Source organism: Micromys minutus (assembly GCF_963924665.1).
Source record: "Micromys minutus genome assembly, chromosome: 10".
Lineage (NCBI taxonomy): Eukaryota > Metazoa > Chordata > Mammalia > Rodentia > Muridae > Micromys > Micromys minutus.
The window spans coordinates 4,681,975-4,699,213 of record NC_137979.1 but is presented as its reverse complement, the minus strand read 5'-3'; the positions used below and the strand labels follow the sequence as shown (position 1 = coordinate 4,699,213).

Genomic DNA, 17,239 nt, shown 5'->3' with positions numbered 1-17,239 from the left:
AGATTGACTTTAATAGCCTTGTGTTTTTAATTCACTTTCCATATTGCTCAGTATTTTTGTTGGTGGTGGATTTTGTTATTGTAGTTGTTCTCAAGACAGGGTTTTTCTCTGTAGCCCTGGCTATTCGCTCTGTAAACCAGGTAGCCTTGAACTCACAAAATCCAGCTGCCTCTGCCTCCCAAGTGCTGGGATTAAAGGCACTTGCTACCACCACCCAGCTCAATGTGGTTTTAGTGCATACAATTCACTTATTTCTGAGCATCTCAAACACATTTATTTTTAGAACTTTCTGTAAAGTTCTCAAGCTAGGCTTAAGTTTAAAGCCAGTCAGGGCTACACAGGGTGACCGTCTCAAAAAGCAAAGGTGAAAAATGATAGAGAATGACACACAACTTCAACTTCTGGCCTCTACACATTTATACAAACCTGAAAAGTGTTCTAACACACAAACAAGGCGCTTAAGTATGCAAACACCGATATAATAAACACTTTTCTGAATTGGAGGTCAGGAAAGCAGTCAGGCTCAGCAATGAAATTGTGAGCTGCTTCACAAAACATGTTCATACTTCTATGGCTCGAATGATACCCAAAGGCTTCCTGTAGCAGACACTTTTATTCTATCTCTCCAACTACCATCCCTATAAGGTGATCGCAGGTTTAGGACAATGACTTTTGTGTGCCTTTGAAGGGAGATGGAATGGGTAACTAAACATGTTGCTTATGCTGAAGTGGGCAAGTGAGAAGATGAGAAACTAGGTTTTTGTTTTTCTATCAAAGGAAAGTAGTCTGCCATGGGCCAATATTCCATAAATTTTCTCCACCAATCCCAATACAAAAACAAAAACTTCTCTGCCTAGTAAAGTTTTGTTTTGTTTATAAACCACACACATCCTTTCTCCCTCCTGAATTTCCTGTTGTGCCTGGAATACAGACCTTTAACCGCATTCCTTTGAGCTTATTCTTTCAGAACTAGCCAAAATCATAAAGATCGGACCCCAGGAACTGGGGGGAAAAAAAGACATCATGATCTGGGTCCTGAAACGCCCTTTTCACAAATAGAAAGTGCCTTGTAGAACTACTTCGCTTTGTTTATGTTTCTAGCAAACACAAAATGAAAACATTAATGCCAAGCTTCATCTTTAGTCACCCTGTGGACCCAAGGGAGTCAATAGTTTTTAGTCAAAGTAACTTGTAAGTGTCAGTTTAAGGGAAGAAGGGATACAGAACGCCATCACCAGGTAAGCCTAATTTGTAATAAACACATATGGAAAAACCTGTGAAGAAACCAGACATACACTTGTAAAAGCAAAGTCCTTGATGATATTAGCACCAAACACACATCCCGGTGATTTGCTCCCTAAACCACTCTCTTATCACGCATTTCCGCCCACAAATAAAGCCGACACAATGGCTGAACACAAACACCTGACGCTTCAACCTCCATTTTGCTTTCTGGCATTTGCTAATTAAAAGCTCCGCCTCACTTGGCATGTCTAGTCCATATTTCACGCCAAGCTCAGTTCGCTACACCTCCGGGCGAACGTCAGCGACAACATAAGCAAGTATACATGCGGTTAAGGCAAGGACTGCTCTAAGAGCCAGACGACGCCCGCGGGAACTCGACGTCCCACGATGCCTTGACCCAAGATGGTGGACAAAGCCCTTCGTGCAGCCCTGACCAGGGACGCATGAGCGCATGCCCGGTCGTCCGAGATTCCCTGCTCCAAGATGGCGGCCGGAGCCGGGCGGGGGACGGGCTTAACGCGGTACTGAGCATGCTCAGTCTTCCGTCATTCTGAGTTAAGACGGAAGCCGGGGCGGGCTGCTCAGTCTTTCCCTGGGAAGCGGGAACGAGTACGCATGCTCACTGAACAGTCTCATCTATTCGTTGGGCGGAGCTACCCAGTGAGGTGGACGTTGAGTTTGGTAATGGTCGGTTTGACCCGTTCTCCACCTTGAATACGACTACTCCTGAGCTAGAGGGAAGTCGACATATGTGAGGTATTTATAGTTGTCAGAATCCCGCACTGGGCAGGGTGACGCTCGTCTGTGATTCCAGCGCTCGTGCGACAGCAAGACCCTGTCCCAAAACAAAAAGTCCAGAGCTAGAGACGGGAAGAGTGGGGGCCGTCCAAGGCAGGCGGGGAATATACAGTTTAACCACTTTAATGGGTGTGTACTTTCAGTTTTACTTAGGATTTGTGGTTCAGTGGTAGAGGCCTTGCCTAGCACCAGGACGTTTTGGATTTGGTCCCCAGCACCGGAAATGAACAGTTAAAAGGAAATAAAGAGGGGGCGGGGTGGATAATCTCAGCTAGAAAGAGGGAGATTGGAGGGTAAGGACTTCAAGCCTTTTTCTGATAATTGCAGACCAGTCTGGGCTTCTTAAGACCTATTTTAAAAATAAAAAGGTAAATAACAAAATCAGATAAAATGCACGGGTTTATTTAATAGACTCTGTCCGGTGTGTAGTAAATGAATGGAGTATTGCCATCTTTAATAATCCCGAAGCATGGATGACATTCTATCATAATTTCTTTAGTTACTATCCTTCGGCAGTTCATCCATGTGTTCTAATGGACTTTTCAGCCCTCATTACCATCTCATCCCACTCCCACTGAACCCCCTCTCCCTTCTATTTTCATATCTTAGACATTCTTAAAAGCTATTATGGCGGATGTACGTGATGCGTCCGTAGGAGTGCCTGCATGCTATATGGTACATACGTAAGAGTAGAGGACGACTTTGTGAGGCCCATTCCCTCCTCTTCCCCTTCCTCCTTTCTCCTTCTCGTGGTTGAGACAACGTCTCTTTCTGTAACCCTAACTGGCCCTGGAACTTGCTTTGTAGACCAAGCTAGCTCTGAGCTCACAGATCCTCTTGCCTCAGCCTGCTGAGCTCTGGGATTAAAGACATAAGCCACCAAGCCAAGCCAGACTTCTTCTGGAATTGAACTCAGGTCATTAATCCATACATGGCAAGGTCTTTTACCAACTAACCATGTTGGTGTGGTTTGAGGTGTGTGCACGCGTGAGTGTGTACCCACTGAGTTTAACTAGGGTATTTATGTGAACATGGGTAGGGTTTTTTTTTTTAACTGAAGTGTAAACAATTTAATGGTGGCTACACCACTGAGGAAAATCAAGTCCCCCAACCAGCAGCCATTATTTGCCTATATGTTTTCAAAAATAGGTGAGGTTCTTTAATTCTTCAGTTCTTCAGTGATTTTCAGTGGAAACCTAGGTCCTCTTCAAGAGCAACCAGTGCTCTTAACCCCGAGACCTCCACTGGAAGCCTTTATTAAATTCCTAAGGCTATAATCTTTATTTTATGGCAAGTGTCTCTAAAATGATAGTCCCTTGTCTTGTTTTTTGTTTTTGTTTTTTTTTTACACTCTGAGACTATAGAAACTATAGTCTGTAGAAACCCATTTGTTTCTATATTGATTTTGTTTCCTATTACCTTGCTAGCCTGCCTATAAGTGGTGCCATAGGACATTTTATGTATAAGATAATGTCATCTTCAAATAGTTTGGACTTTATAGTCTGAATGCTTTTTCTTACTTTTTTTGTTTTTGTTTTTTGAGACAGTTTCTCTGTGTAGCCCTGGCTGTCCTGGAACTATCTATGTAGACCAGGCTGGACTTGAACTCACAGAAATTTGCCTGCCTCTGCTTCCTCATGCTAGGGCTAAGGGTATGCTCTGCCGCTGCCACCACCATCTAGTGACTTTTTTCCTTCCATTTACTTTCTTTCCCTGCCTGGCATCTCCAGTGCAGTGCTGAGTAGACATGGTAAAGGACCCGCTCCCCTGCGTTCCTAACCTTGACTCTGTCCAAGAGATGGAGATGTGATCTTGCCTCGTTTCTGGTTTTAAGAAGAAAAGCTTTTAGCTTGTAGGATGTTGTTGTTGTTTAACGTTTGTTTTGTTTTTAGAGACAGCATCTCAGACTATAGCCCAGGCTGGCTGGAATTCACTGTGTAGCCCAGGTGATAGCTGCAAGTCTCTGAGAGTCTTCCCCTGTCCCCCAGTGCTGAGACTGGGGCATGCTGCCACTGCACTGAGAGTCTTTGACATTAACTGAAACCTGTTTTGGAGTTGGTGGTGTTTTGGAGTTGGTGGTAGTAGTGTACTTTTTCAAATTAAGGAAATTCCCTCTCTTTGTATTTTTGTTTTTAATCAATTGGAAGATGGTAGGTTTTGTCAAATTCATTCTCTGAACCTATTGAAGTTACCTGGATGTCAGGTAGCCTTCCTTTATTTCATAAACAGGACAAAAACTCAACGTATGGAAAATGTGTATGCAGACTTAGTGTGATAGATATGTTATTTTAAATCAGTGAGAGAGGGGTAAATTTTTAATAAATACAGGTAGGTGTGGTGGTTAATGTCTGTAATACCAGCAGTTACAAGGCCATGGTAGAAAGGATTAGGATTTCAAGGCTAACTTGGGCTTTAGAGTCTCAAAAATAAAATTTTTGAGCTGGAGAGATGGCTCAGCAGTTAAGAGTACTGACTGATCTTCCAGAGGCCCCAAATTCAATTCCCAGCAACCACATGGTGGCTCACAACCATCTGTAATGAGATCTGATGCCCTCTTCTGGTGTGTCTGAAGACAGCTACAGGGTACTCTTATAAATAAAATAAATCTTTAAATAAAAAATAAACAAAATAAAAACTTCATGAACTGACTGGTGCTTCATTTGCTGGTGTCTCACTCCAGGAGCCATACATAGATAGAAGACAATGTCTGGAAGCTTCTACTTTGTAATTGTTGGCCACCATGATAATCCAGTTTTTGAAATGGAATTTCTGCCTGCTGGGAAAACAGAATCCAAAGATGAGCATCGTCATCTGAACCAGTTCATAGCTCATGCCGCTCTGGACCTCGTTGATGAAAACATGTGGCTCTCCAACAACATGTACTTAAAAACTGTGGACAAATTCAATGAGTGGTTTGTCTCGGCTTTTGTCACTGCTGGGCACATGAGATTCATCATGCTTCACGACGTGAGGCAAGAGGATGGAATCAAGAACTTCTTCACTGACGTCTACGAGTTGTATATCAAGTTTGCCATGAATCCCTTTTATGAACCCAATTCTCCTATTCGATCAAGCGCATTTGAAAGAAAAGTTCAGTTTCTTGGGAAGAAACATCTTTTAAGCTAAATGCAGAAAGCTGCAGAGTCAGTGGGGTGTACTCGGGAGTGCATGTGTGTAAGGCTACTTGATGAACTAGCCCGGCAGACTGCAGTCTTAGCTTACTGTGCATCAAATTTCTCTTATTTATTAGTATTCACCTGTAAACAGTTATCATCAATTTAATATTTTATTTCAAAAATTAAAAAGTCTATAACGTTACAGGTTGAGATAATTAAAAAGTCTTACATTCCTTTTAGATGTATGAATGCTTTTCATGCTCACACACACACACACACACACACCATCTCCATGACTGGTGCTCAAAGAGGTCAGAAGAAGGCATGGGGTCCCCAGGAATTGCCCCTGCTAATGGTTATGAACCTCTCATGTGGGTGTTGCCAATCAAACCTGAAAAAAAAAAGACAAAACTACGTCAAACCACTAAAGCAGCTCTCCGGCCCCTTACTGAGATAACAAAAAGTCCAAACACTAAAGCTGGGGATGGCTCTGTGGTTAATGAGGTGTTCTGTTCTTCCGGAGCACCACATCAGGCAGGTTAGAACCATCTGTAACTCCAGCACCCTTTCTGCTTCCACAGTCAATGCACTGACACACAGATCCGGATGCAGACACGTACTAGTCGGTATACATAATTAAAAGCAAGCCCAGTGCTCAGCCACACAAGTTTGATTCCAGCACTCAGAAGATCCTGTCTCAAAACACCAAAATGAAGATAGATAGATAGATTGATTGATTGATTGATTCTGGCACCTACATGATGGTTCTCAACCATCTAGAACTTCAGTTCCAGATCTGAGATCCTCTTCTGGACTCCTGGGTCACCAGACACACATTACATACATGCCAACAAATGTCCATACATATAAACACTTAGCACAATTTACTGGGTTTTGGCACATCACTTTTAATCCCAGTACTTGGAAGGCAGAGGTAGTTAGATCTTTGCAAATTGAGTCCAACCTGGTCTACAGAGCAAGCCCTGCGACACCCAGGGCTACACCAAGAAACCCTATCTTGAGAAACAATAATACAAAGTTTTAAAGGAAAAGAGAAATTTAGAAAAGGGCTGGAGCCAGGGTGTGGGCACACACCTTTAATCTCAGCACTCGGAAGGCAGAGGCAGGCAGATCTGTCGGTTCAAAGCCAGCCTGGTCAACAAAGTGAGTTCCACAACAGCCAAGGCTACACAGAAACTTTTGTCTGCAAAACTCAAAGTTCAAGAAATAGAAATGCCTCAGTGGCTGAATACTTGCCTACTACTCATACATAAGATCCTGAGTTCCCTAATACTTCAAAAAGATTTTTCCCTAACGAAGAGCATCATTTACTGCAGTACATGCTGTTTTTGGTGGTATAGTATATTCTTTCTTGTGACAAGTGGGAACTATTGAACGTTTTACAGAGGAAGTCAGAGCCTGTAGTTCCAGCTTCTTCAGAGGCTAAGGCAGGTTAGTAGGAATGTTTGAATTTAAGGCTAGCCTGGGCAACACAGACTTCAACATCATTTTTAAAAATTAACTTTTGTTTTCCATTATGGTCGTTCCTTTTTATGCATGTGGTGTTTTGTCTGTGTGTATGTCTATGTACCGTGTGCATGCATGGTACCCACAGAGGACAAAAGATTCATCAGATCCCTCAGGACTGGAGTTACAAACAATTGTAAGCCTCCTCGTAGGTGCTAGGAAAATGTGGGTCCTCTGGAAGAGAAGCCAGTGCTCTTAATTCTGAGCTATCTCTCTAGCCCATGGATCTGTTCTTGAATAACAGAGTATAATGTAAATTGTATAAAAGTCATCACTCAGGAGGCAGAGGCAGGTGGATCTTTGAGTTGGAGGTCAGCTTGGTCTACAGAGAGTTCCAGGACAGCCAGGGCCACCCAGAGAAACAGAACTATGACAACCAAACCCAACACAGGTATATCCCCTTCCCAGAAACAAAGCTAAGATTTGCTGATGGACAGCTTCCAAGCAAGTAAAAGACTGATCAGATTCCACTCTGCCTCCTCTAGTTGAAAGGTCTGGACAGCTTGGCCTGTGTGAGCATGCCACAAAAATCCATCAAGGGGGAAAAAAAACCCACAAGAAGAAGACAGGCCTTGCACCCCTGTGGCTCTTCACAGTGTGGGGATCATAGCCGCCTTGCTAGGTGACCACAGCAGTTAAATGTATCCAGCTAACCTAACAGCCGGGCTGCTCGTGGTCAGGTTGAGGCAGCTTCTTCGTCCCATCTCTAACTGTGTGGTCATCACACCTGAGACCCATCCTGTTGTTACTTGCATGTGATCCAGCAGGACGCTCACTGGCTGTGACTCCTGTGGAACATGCAAGGGCAGGCAGGATTCTGGTGCAAACCATGTCTGCCCAGCTATGGAAGACACAGCTCTGGCCTGGGGAATTGTGGGCTCTGTGAACACAGACATTGCCCTCTGGAGAACAATGCGGTATGGGACTCAAGGACGGAGCACAAAACACAGTCAGAAGCAAGAGGCAGAGGATGTGGATGTCCGGCGTTTGCTGCTATGGAAATTGTATTTTGCAATAAACTTGCTGCTAAGAGATTTCCTGCAGGGGGTGCTGTCCACTCAGTGACCCACCACCGACTTGCTGGGAGCAGGGAAGTCTCCTCAGCCAGATGCTGACATGCTCTTTGCTGTGTGTCTACTTATTAAATTGTTGGTTTAGCCATAAGCAGTCTCAGACGGATTAAGCAGACACCACTGTTCTTTACAATTATGAAAGCACATGTCTCCTGCTGCACACCTATAATCACTTGAGAAATTTACCACCCCAGCATGTCTACCGCAAAGCTGCTCAGCTTTTCCAGGTTTTTCACTCCAGCTTCAGAAAAGGCCCTGTGGGACCTGGATCTTCCATCTGGGTCAGAGAGGCTTGCCTCAAAGGCACAAGGCCTGGGTTAGATCTCCCAGCACCATAACAAAAGAAATGGATTCAAACTTCTGTTGACTTCCTCCCTTTATCCATGAGGACTGTGTTCTAACTCCTGCCCCTAGGAGATTCCTTTATTGTCTTCTCATTGATTTTGTATATGTGTGGCACATGTGTGCTCCTGTTCATGTTTGTATAGAAGCCAGAGTGTTTCTTGGGCTCCACCCACCTTTTTGAAAAATTTACATTTACCTATGTTGTATAGACTACCTACGAGTAAATTCTTGCAGGAGCGGCTCTCTTCTTCTACTGTACGAGTTCCTGAGATTAAACACAGCTAGTCAGATGAGTGGCAGCCATCTTTACTCAACAAGCCATCATGCTTTTGTCTTGTAAGGGGTTCTTGTTTTATAACCCTGTTTCAACCTCTCGGATTTGAGGGTTTCAGTAATGAACATATTTGGCTTCCCCAGCAGGTTCCTGAAATGACAGATGGTTCTTAGTAGTACTAAGCACCACATGGACTTGTCTTTCTCCTGTCTATATATAGCTAGGATACTTGTAAGTTATAAGTTAGACATACTGAGAGCAGTTCAGTTGGTAGAGAGCTCGCCTAGCATTCATCCTAATCGATCTGATCCAATAGACTAGTGTGGCGGCACCAGCCTGTATGTAATCTTAGCACGTGGGAAACAGGAGGCTGGAGGGTCAAACGGGCCATCCTCAGCTACACAGAGACTATAAGGACAGCCTGGTATACATGAGACCCTATCTCAAAGTGGGGAGTGTAGAGGGAAGAATGGGAGTGGACTGTGGGGTGCCAATGGTAAACTGATAAAAGAACAGGCAAATAAAAGAATATGGTCTCTGTGCTGCTTTGAAGAAGAATCTCCAAAACAGGGTTGTTGTGAGCTCTAATGAAAGGCCTCCGGCTCCTGACCAGAGACTTTAACAGCAGCCCTTTCCTTCTAGATGGGGAGAAATGCATTAAAGGCCTCTAGGAACCCATGCTCCTGTGATTCTTAGAGCTAAGCCTTCTATGCAAGAGAGACAGGCACAGGCAAGAGCCTGGAGCTAGCTGGCCCCTGGAGGCAACAGCTGTGAAAAAAGGGAAAGGAAGAGGCCCTGAACTCCCGCAGGGGCCTTCACATTTTTCCTTACTTCTGTGTTGATTTCTCTATCGAACTGGGTCTCTTACATGTTAGGCAAGCACCCAGCCACCCGGCAAGTTTTGTTTGATTTCTGAGTGATCTTAGAACTTAACATTCTCCTACCTCATCCTGTGCTGGGATGACAGATGTGTGCCCCACACCTGCCTGACCTCCTTTCTTTCCTTGTTTGCTTTCTTCCCCTTGGTTTCCTTCATTGTGATTATTTGCAGTAGTAATTTACAAGAACTTTTTGGAGATTCTATTTCATTTGTATGAGGGCTTTGCCTAAAACTGGACTACCTGTGTGCAGTGCCCTTAGGGAAACTGAGGATTCCAGGGAACTGGGGTTACAGACTGCTGAGAGCTGCCATGTGGGTGCAGGGATTTGAATCTGGATCTTCATGTCATGGTGAGTGTGAGGAGGTCAGAGGAGAACTTTCAAGAGCTGATTCTATCATGTGGGTTCCAGGGTTTGCACACAATGTTGTCAGGCCTGGCAGCAAGTACCCCAGGGAGACATCTCAGCAGCCCAATTTTAACAAATTTTAACAGTACCCAGAACCAAGGGGGCGGGGTGTACCATTTCTGTCTCATTGCATCCCCAGACCCTCTCCTACCCTGTTTCCAGGAAAGAACATTTTTATTTTCCCATAACTCCCCAACTTTATGTTCCACGTCACAACAGACCCAAAGCCACAGAGCCACACAACCACAGACCAAAGTCTGTGAAACCATGAGCTCAAATAAACCTTTCCTCCTTATAACTTGATTCTCTCAGGTATTCTGTCATAGCAACAGAAAACTGACTAACTCATGGGGAGAACAGAAAGGCCTGCTGCTGCTGAGATGGAGGCCAGACCCAGGGCACATGCTGAGGAGCCATACTCCCTGAACTGGGAGAGGAGGTGAGGGAGAGGAGCCATCACCTGGGTGGAAAAGTTCTGGAATGTCTCTCTGGGGAATCTGAGTCCAACCAGGCAAAGACAGGAGGATGTGAGTTCAAGGCCAGCTTCATCTTCATAGTGAGTTCCAGGACAGCCAAGGCTATAGAGAGACAGTAAGTGACATCCCTCAATTAACTGTGCATCGGCTCCTGCTTCCTGACTTGCTTGAGTTCCTTTGATGATGAACAGCATGTGGAAGTGTAAGCTGAATAAACCCTTTCCTTCTCAACTTGTTTCTCAGCCATGATGTTTTGTGCAGGAATAAAAACCCTAAGACAGTGGTTAAGAGCACTGACTGCTCTTCCAGAGGTCCTGAGTCCAATTCCCAGCAACCACATGGTGGCTCACAACCATCTGTAATGGGATCTGATGCTCTCTTCTGGTGCGTCTGAAGACAGCGACAGTGTACTCTATACATGAAATAAACAAATCTTAGGGGAAAAAAAAGTCTGAAAGAGGTAGAGAAGGGTGCCTGTCGCTCTTCTCTGGCCTTCACACATACACAGGAAGGCATGTACACACATTATACACAGCATATACATAAACCATGTACATGTGCATGCAAGCGCACACAGAGTAGTGACTTGACCAAGGACATTTCAAGATAACATTCAGGCTGTGGGATGGTTACTGCTCCCTGAGTTTAGTGAAGTTTCTAGTGAGGAATCAGAGAAGAGCAGAGCAACGTGAAAATGCAATTTGATGAGAAAGGCACATGGTAATACTGAAGATAGTAGACAAGAGAGCTGTAGTTATTAAAGAAATTAGCACAATTAAGAAGAATCCTCCAATTTACACTGGGCCAATAGTTGAAAAGGTACCTTGAGGGTGGGACCCACCCATAGGCAGCTCCAGAATGTAAGAGAGCGTTAACAAAGAGAGCCTCCAGGGCATCCTGCCCAGGCTGGGCCACTTTGAGAAGTGTTTAAGAGTTCAGCCAGGCAGGTACTCGGAGGTCCCAGGGACCAGGCCACACACTGACCTGACAGCAGAACAGTGTTATCTACATGGTTCTTGTTTTGCAGAAATGCATAATGCAGAACAGTAAGGAAGTACACTGGCTGTGATAGTGTCTGAATTTAATGTCAACACTGGGAGTTCAAGTCCAGCCTGTGTGTGTGTGTGTGTGTGTGTGTGTGTGTGTGTGTGTGTGTGTGCACTGCAGAGATGGGTTAAGGAATCCTAGAGACTTATGAAGAGAATTCACAAAGCTACCAGACCAGACAATAGGCATCAGGATCTGATTTCTCCTCAGGGAGCTTCTGAGTGCATTGTACATAGAGTGAAGGTGAGGCCTAAGCAGTAATGGAGAGTTCAGGGTGCTGGAGATGCCAGCTACATCCTTAGAGGTGAATTGTAGGGACCACATGGAGTTGGCCCAAGAGAGAGACCACTTGTGCTGCAGACAACAGATACAGGGCCTGGGCCAGTTGAGTTTAATGCCCAGCATCCACATCTGACAGCTCATAACCACCTATTAATCTCAGCTACAAAGGACCTGGAGCCCCTTCCAGCCTTAGCAGGCACTGCCCACACACAGACAAACAATTAACAGTAAATTAAAAAATTAAAACAATAATAAAAAAGAAAATGTACTACTTGTTGCTGTCCTGTACTTTTTATCTTTGAGACATGGTCTCATGTAGCCCAGGCTGGCTCTCTTAACTCCTTATCCTTCTGCCTTCCCCTTCCAAGTGCCAAGATTATAGATAGGTATATACTACAACACCCATGTGGGATTTTGTTATTGTCTGTATGTGTGTGTGTGTGTGTGTATGTATGTATGTATGTATGTATGTATGCAGGTATGTATTGATTCCTTTGAAACCAGGTTTCTCTGAGTAACAGCCCTGGCTGTCCTGTGAATGAGAACAAGAAGTAAAAAGGGAAAGGCCATGACTGCTCCTAGGGTTGGTGGAGGAGAAGCTTAAGTGGAGATAAAAGGAGAGCATAACCAGAGGCGGGGCATCTGGGAGAGTTTAGAGTGGACATAACCCTGAGCCACGTGAGGAGAGAAGGGAGGGGAAGAAGGGGGAACCAAGTTCAGCATCAAAGAGGGTAAAAGGTTAAAAAAAAAATGGGGATAACCAAAATTGTTGGCTGATGCAGGAAAAACCTCTAGGGAAGGGCAGCCCAGCTCCTAGGCTGGAGAATGACAAGATGAGGGTAGGATACACCAGCCACACCCTGTAGTAGGGTATGTGACAGACTGAAAGATGCTGAGAAAACCTGGGACCAGGTCTACTTTGGTATATTAAATAGGCACCTCAGCCTTTTGTCCATGTTTAACACCTAACATCCCAGAACTCATTTTGTAGACCTGACTGGTTTCAAACTCTCAGTGATCCCCCTGCCTCTGTCTCCTGAGTGCTGGGATTAAAGGAATGTGCCATCATTCCTGGCTCTCATTTATTTTAATTTTTTTAAAGATTTATTTATTGATTGATTTTATATATGTGTGTGTGTGTGTGTGTGTGTGTGTATACTGTTGCTGTCTTCAGACACACCAGAAGAGGGCATCAGATCTCATTACAGATAGTTGTGGGATTTGAACTCAGGACCTCTGGAAGAGCAGTCAGTGCTTTTAACCGCTGAGCCATCTCTCCAACCCCCTATTTTAAATTTTTACTATTTGTTATTTTTGTGTGTATGTGTGTATGCTTCCTTGAGTTTCTGTACACCTTAAACATGCAGGATCCCACTGAGGTCAGATGAGGGTGTTGGATCTGATAAGTTATTTCTGGGCCAGTGAAATAAACCGATTCAAACCCGATTAGATAAGTATTAAGTGCAGGCTTATTGCGAAGCTGTTCTCAGGTGGACAAGTTCACTGGCCCCAGGGACCGAGGCTAGGGAAGTCACCATAGGGTGGGGGAGGGGAAAGAGAAAAAGAGAAAAGGGTGCACAGGTAAAGAAGAGAGAGGGGAGACAGAAATGTCTGGATTATATAGGAAAGAGCCTGTGGGGGATGGGCAACCCAGTACCTGGGCTGGAAAGTTCATAGTTGGCAACAGACTATGTGAGGTAGGGACTGAGGAATGCTGGGAGAACCAGGAGTCCAGGGCTGCTATGATATGTGAAATATGCACCTCAGCCCCTTGTCCTGGGGTCCAAAACCACATAGGGTCCACCAGGACTGGAGTTACATGTCAACTGCCATTTGCCTGCTGGGAACTGAACCCTCTGAAAAAGCAGCCATTGCTGTCATCCAGTGAGGCATCTTTCCAGCCCCGTCCCAGAGGGGATCCAATGTCCTCTTCTGACTTCTTTGAACACTGCACACGTGTGGTACACAGACATTTGTGTAGACAAAACACCCATACACATAAAACAAAGAATAAAGGAAAAATAAAATTCAAAAATAAATCCTAAGGTGTTCATTTTAATATTTGATAGCAAGGGTTTTTGTTGTTGCCTTGTTTTCATAGATTAGAAATGTGTTTACAGTCTCTGTCTCATGTGATCACCAATGAAATAGTGACTTCCAGGTTTACACCCTCGTGGGCTGACTTTAACTCCTGGGAAGGGAAGCAGCGGGTCCCTGGAGTACGCAGCCACTGCTCGCCCGCCGCTTCCGGATAACCTGGTAAGGGAACAGTGTTAGGGTTCGCTTTCCTTTTTAATTCCAAGCCACACATGACGGTAGTTCATGATCCTAACCCCAGTGCTTGGAAGGCTATGGCAGGTCAATTACAAGGCCACAAACCAAAACTCCTGCCAAAGAAGACCTGAGAGTAGGCAGTGAGGGAAGGGACAAGGGGAGGCGGAGGCCGCAGCACAGCGGTGCAGTGGTAGAGGGTTTGCTGGATTTGCTCAGTGTGCATGGACTACGGGAACTGGGCACAGAGATATAACCTTGTAATTTCAGGACCTGGGAGCCAGAAGCAGGAGATTCAGATGTTTAAAGTTATTCTCAGCAACAAATTTGAGGCCAACCAAAGTGAAAGGAGAGAGAGAGAGAGAGAGAGAGAGAGAGATTCCAAAGATGTGATGTGGGTTCCTGAGGCTACAGGTGCCCTGGAGGCTTTTGCCAACTGGAAAGAAATAACAGGGTGAAGAAGCCAAGCCCACTTCTGGTGGTTTTGCTTGGCTGGAGACAAAACCGGGATAAACTACCCCACACCCCACACCCCTACCTGGAGCAGACCCAAAGTCTACAGTGCAGGAGTGTAAGGGAACTGAATAACAACCTTTTCCTTCCAAGGTGCCAGTGGAGGCCTGGAGCCATCCAGGTGCCCTGGCGAGCAACAGGCCCTGAGTATAAATTAAAATGATCACTTAAGCCCCCAGGAGCCTGGAGAAAGCAACACAGCATTTTCTTTAGAGTCAGGCTTAGTGGAGAAGACTTTTAACATGAGCAGAGGCATGGGGTGGAAACTCTGACTTGCCTGGGCTACAACAGTTCAAGGCCAGCCTGGGTAAGAACCCGACTCAAAAAGAAAAGATCTAAAAGAGGACCAGCCATATGTGGTGGTTCAGACTGTATTTCCAGTACCCAGGGCAGGAGCAGAAAGATGATGCAGGTCTGAAGCTAGCCTGGCCTCCATAGCAAGTTCCAGGACAAGCAGGTCTGCATAGCAATGCCTTATCCTAAAAACCAACAAGGATTGCTCAGTGGTTAGAGCACTGACTGCTCTTCCAGAGGTCCCAAGTTCAATTCCCAGCAACCACATGTTGGCTCACAACCATTTGTAATGGGATCTGATGTTCTCTTCTGGTGTGTCTGAAGACAGAATACTCATATAAAACAACTAAACAAACAAAAGAGAAAAAGAACCTACAAAACAAAAAATGGGGGTCTGGAGAATAGCTTAGCCAGAACAATATTTTTAATAATTTAATTAATAAGCAGCTAATTTGTGTGTAAAACAAATAAGAACAGAAGCAGCAACTAGGCATAGCCATTCTTCCCTAGGAAGGCCTCCCACTCTGGAAAGTTCCTTCTCAGTTTTGTTTCATAAATATGCATTTACTCTGCTAAAAGAGAATAGGAAAAAGAAGCCAGGCATGGTAGGGAGGGGCTAAGCTGCTATAGACAGTGCGCTCCAGCGTCACTGAGAGACCCTGTCTCAAAAAACAAGGTGAAGGCCAACTGAGGAAGTCACCAATATTCACCTTTGGCTTCTTCATGGCCATATACACCTGTGCACAAACACACACACACACACATACAGATACACACACATGCACACATACAGATACACACACATACAGATACACACACATACAGATACAGATACACACACATACAGATACACACACATACAGATACACAGACATACACACACATACAGATACACACACACACAGATACACATACACACACAGAGATACACATACACACACACACGCACACATACAGATACACACATATTCACACATACATAATACACATATCCATACACACAGAGAGAGAGAAAGACACACACACACACACACATACAGATACACACTTAATTTTTACAAAAGACATAGAGAGGTGGCTGACTGGTTAAGAGCACTGTTGCTCTTACAGAGGGCCCAGGTTTGGTTCCCAGCACCCATACTATGGTTCGCAGTGGCCATAACTTCAGTTCCAAGAGAGCTGATACCCTCTTCTGGCCTCTGAGGCACCAGGTATGCCCTGGTCCAGTAACATGCAGGTAAAACATACACACAAAATAAAATAAGTCTAATTTTTAAAAGAGAACCGAGGATACAACTTACAGTCACAGCTTGCCTCGCATGTGGAAGGTCCCCAGTTCAGGACCAGTATAAAAAAGAGGGAAAATGTAAATAACAACTCCTTGTACCCCATTTCAAGTCATATCTACAAATAATTTTGCACAACACTTGTGGTGGTTTGAACAGGACCGATCCCTACAAACAAATATTTGAATGCTTGGCCCGTGGGAAGTGGCAGTATTAGGTGTGGCCTTGTTGGAGGAAGTGTGTCCCTGTGGAGGTGGGCTTTGAGGCTATATACTCAAGTTAGTGAGGCAGACAGTCTCTTCTTACCTGCCAACTGATCAAATGTAGAACTCTCAGTTTCTCAAGCCTGCTTGCCTGCAGGCTGCCATGTTTCCAGCATTGGTGGTAATGGACTAAACCTCTGAAACTATGAGCAGCCCCCATTAAATGTTGTCCTTTAGAAGAGTCTCTGTGGTCAAGATGTCTCTTCACAGGAATAAAACTCTAAGACAACACATATGTCCACAATGACTGACTCTTCCTGCCCCCTCCTCCTTGAGTGATGGATCAACACAACCAGCTCACAGGCTAAGGCAACAACTGATGAAGGAGCCACCACGAAGTGTGAGGGGCTGAGTTTGGATACCCAGCACTTACAGACAACTCACAACCATTAACTCTGGCACCAGGGAACCTGGATTCTTCCAACACCGCAGACAAAAATGCATGTACTCTCACACAGACACAGGCATGGATACATAATTAAGAATGAATTCTTTAAAACTGCCAACTATGAGAACACATAACTGAAACTCTGCTGAAACATCTGGAGACAGACAGACAGGCAGACAGAGACAGACAGACGAACGCAAATGCCAGGCATGATAGCTCATGCTGTCGATGCAGCACTTGGGGAGCTCAGACAGAACTATCAACAAGAACTGAGGGCAGCCTGGCCTATCTACTGATTTCTAGGCCGGTCTGGTCAAGGAGTGAGGCCCCATCTCACAAATCTAAAATAGCTGGAGATGACAACCTTAATTCCAGCACTTGGAAGGCAGAGGCAGGGAGATCTCCGAGTTTTAGGCCAGCCTGGTCTACAGAGTGAGTTCCAGGACAGCCTGAGCTAAATAGCGAGAGTCTGTGTAAAAAATAAATAAAATAAATGACAAATAAATGAAAGTGATATTAATAATAATAATAATAATAATCATTGCTAATTTTCCAGGAAGGATACAAGATATAAAGCCTATAGAATTTCAGATATATTATCAACAGAATCAACACAGAAATTCAGCATCATGGAAGCTATGTAGAAAAATAAGGCAAGCCTTCCCGATGGCCTGGTGCCCCAAGCCTAAATGCCTAGGTCTGACCCCTGGGATCCCACAGTGTAAATGGAAGGGACCAACTCCTGCAGCTTGTC

The 17,239-nt window shown here is 44.7% G+C and overlaps 1 protein-coding gene across 1 annotated transcript; it reads left to right on the top strand.

The window, feature by feature from the left end:
* Window positions 1-1,866: 1,866 nt before the first annotated feature.
* LOC308425697 (trafficking protein particle complex subunit 2B) lies at window positions 1,867-5,477 on the top strand. The gene is made up of 2 exons (XM_080923150.1): window positions 1,867-2,001; window positions 4,724-5,477. The coding sequence occupies exon 2, from the start codon at window positions 4,747-4,749 to the stop codon at window positions 5,167-5,169; it is 423 nt and encodes a 140-aa protein (XP_080779276.1). The 5' UTR covers window positions 1,867-2,001; window positions 4,724-4,746; the 3' UTR covers window positions 5,170-5,477.
* The last annotated feature ends 11,762 nt before the right edge of the window (window positions 5,478-17,239 follow it).

Bases quoted from the DNA above. Each gene is read 5' to 3' on its own strand.
- LOC308425697 (XM_080923150.1), top strand. From the start codon at position 4,747: ATGTCTGGAAGCTTCTACTTTGTAATTGTTGGCCACCATGATAATCCA.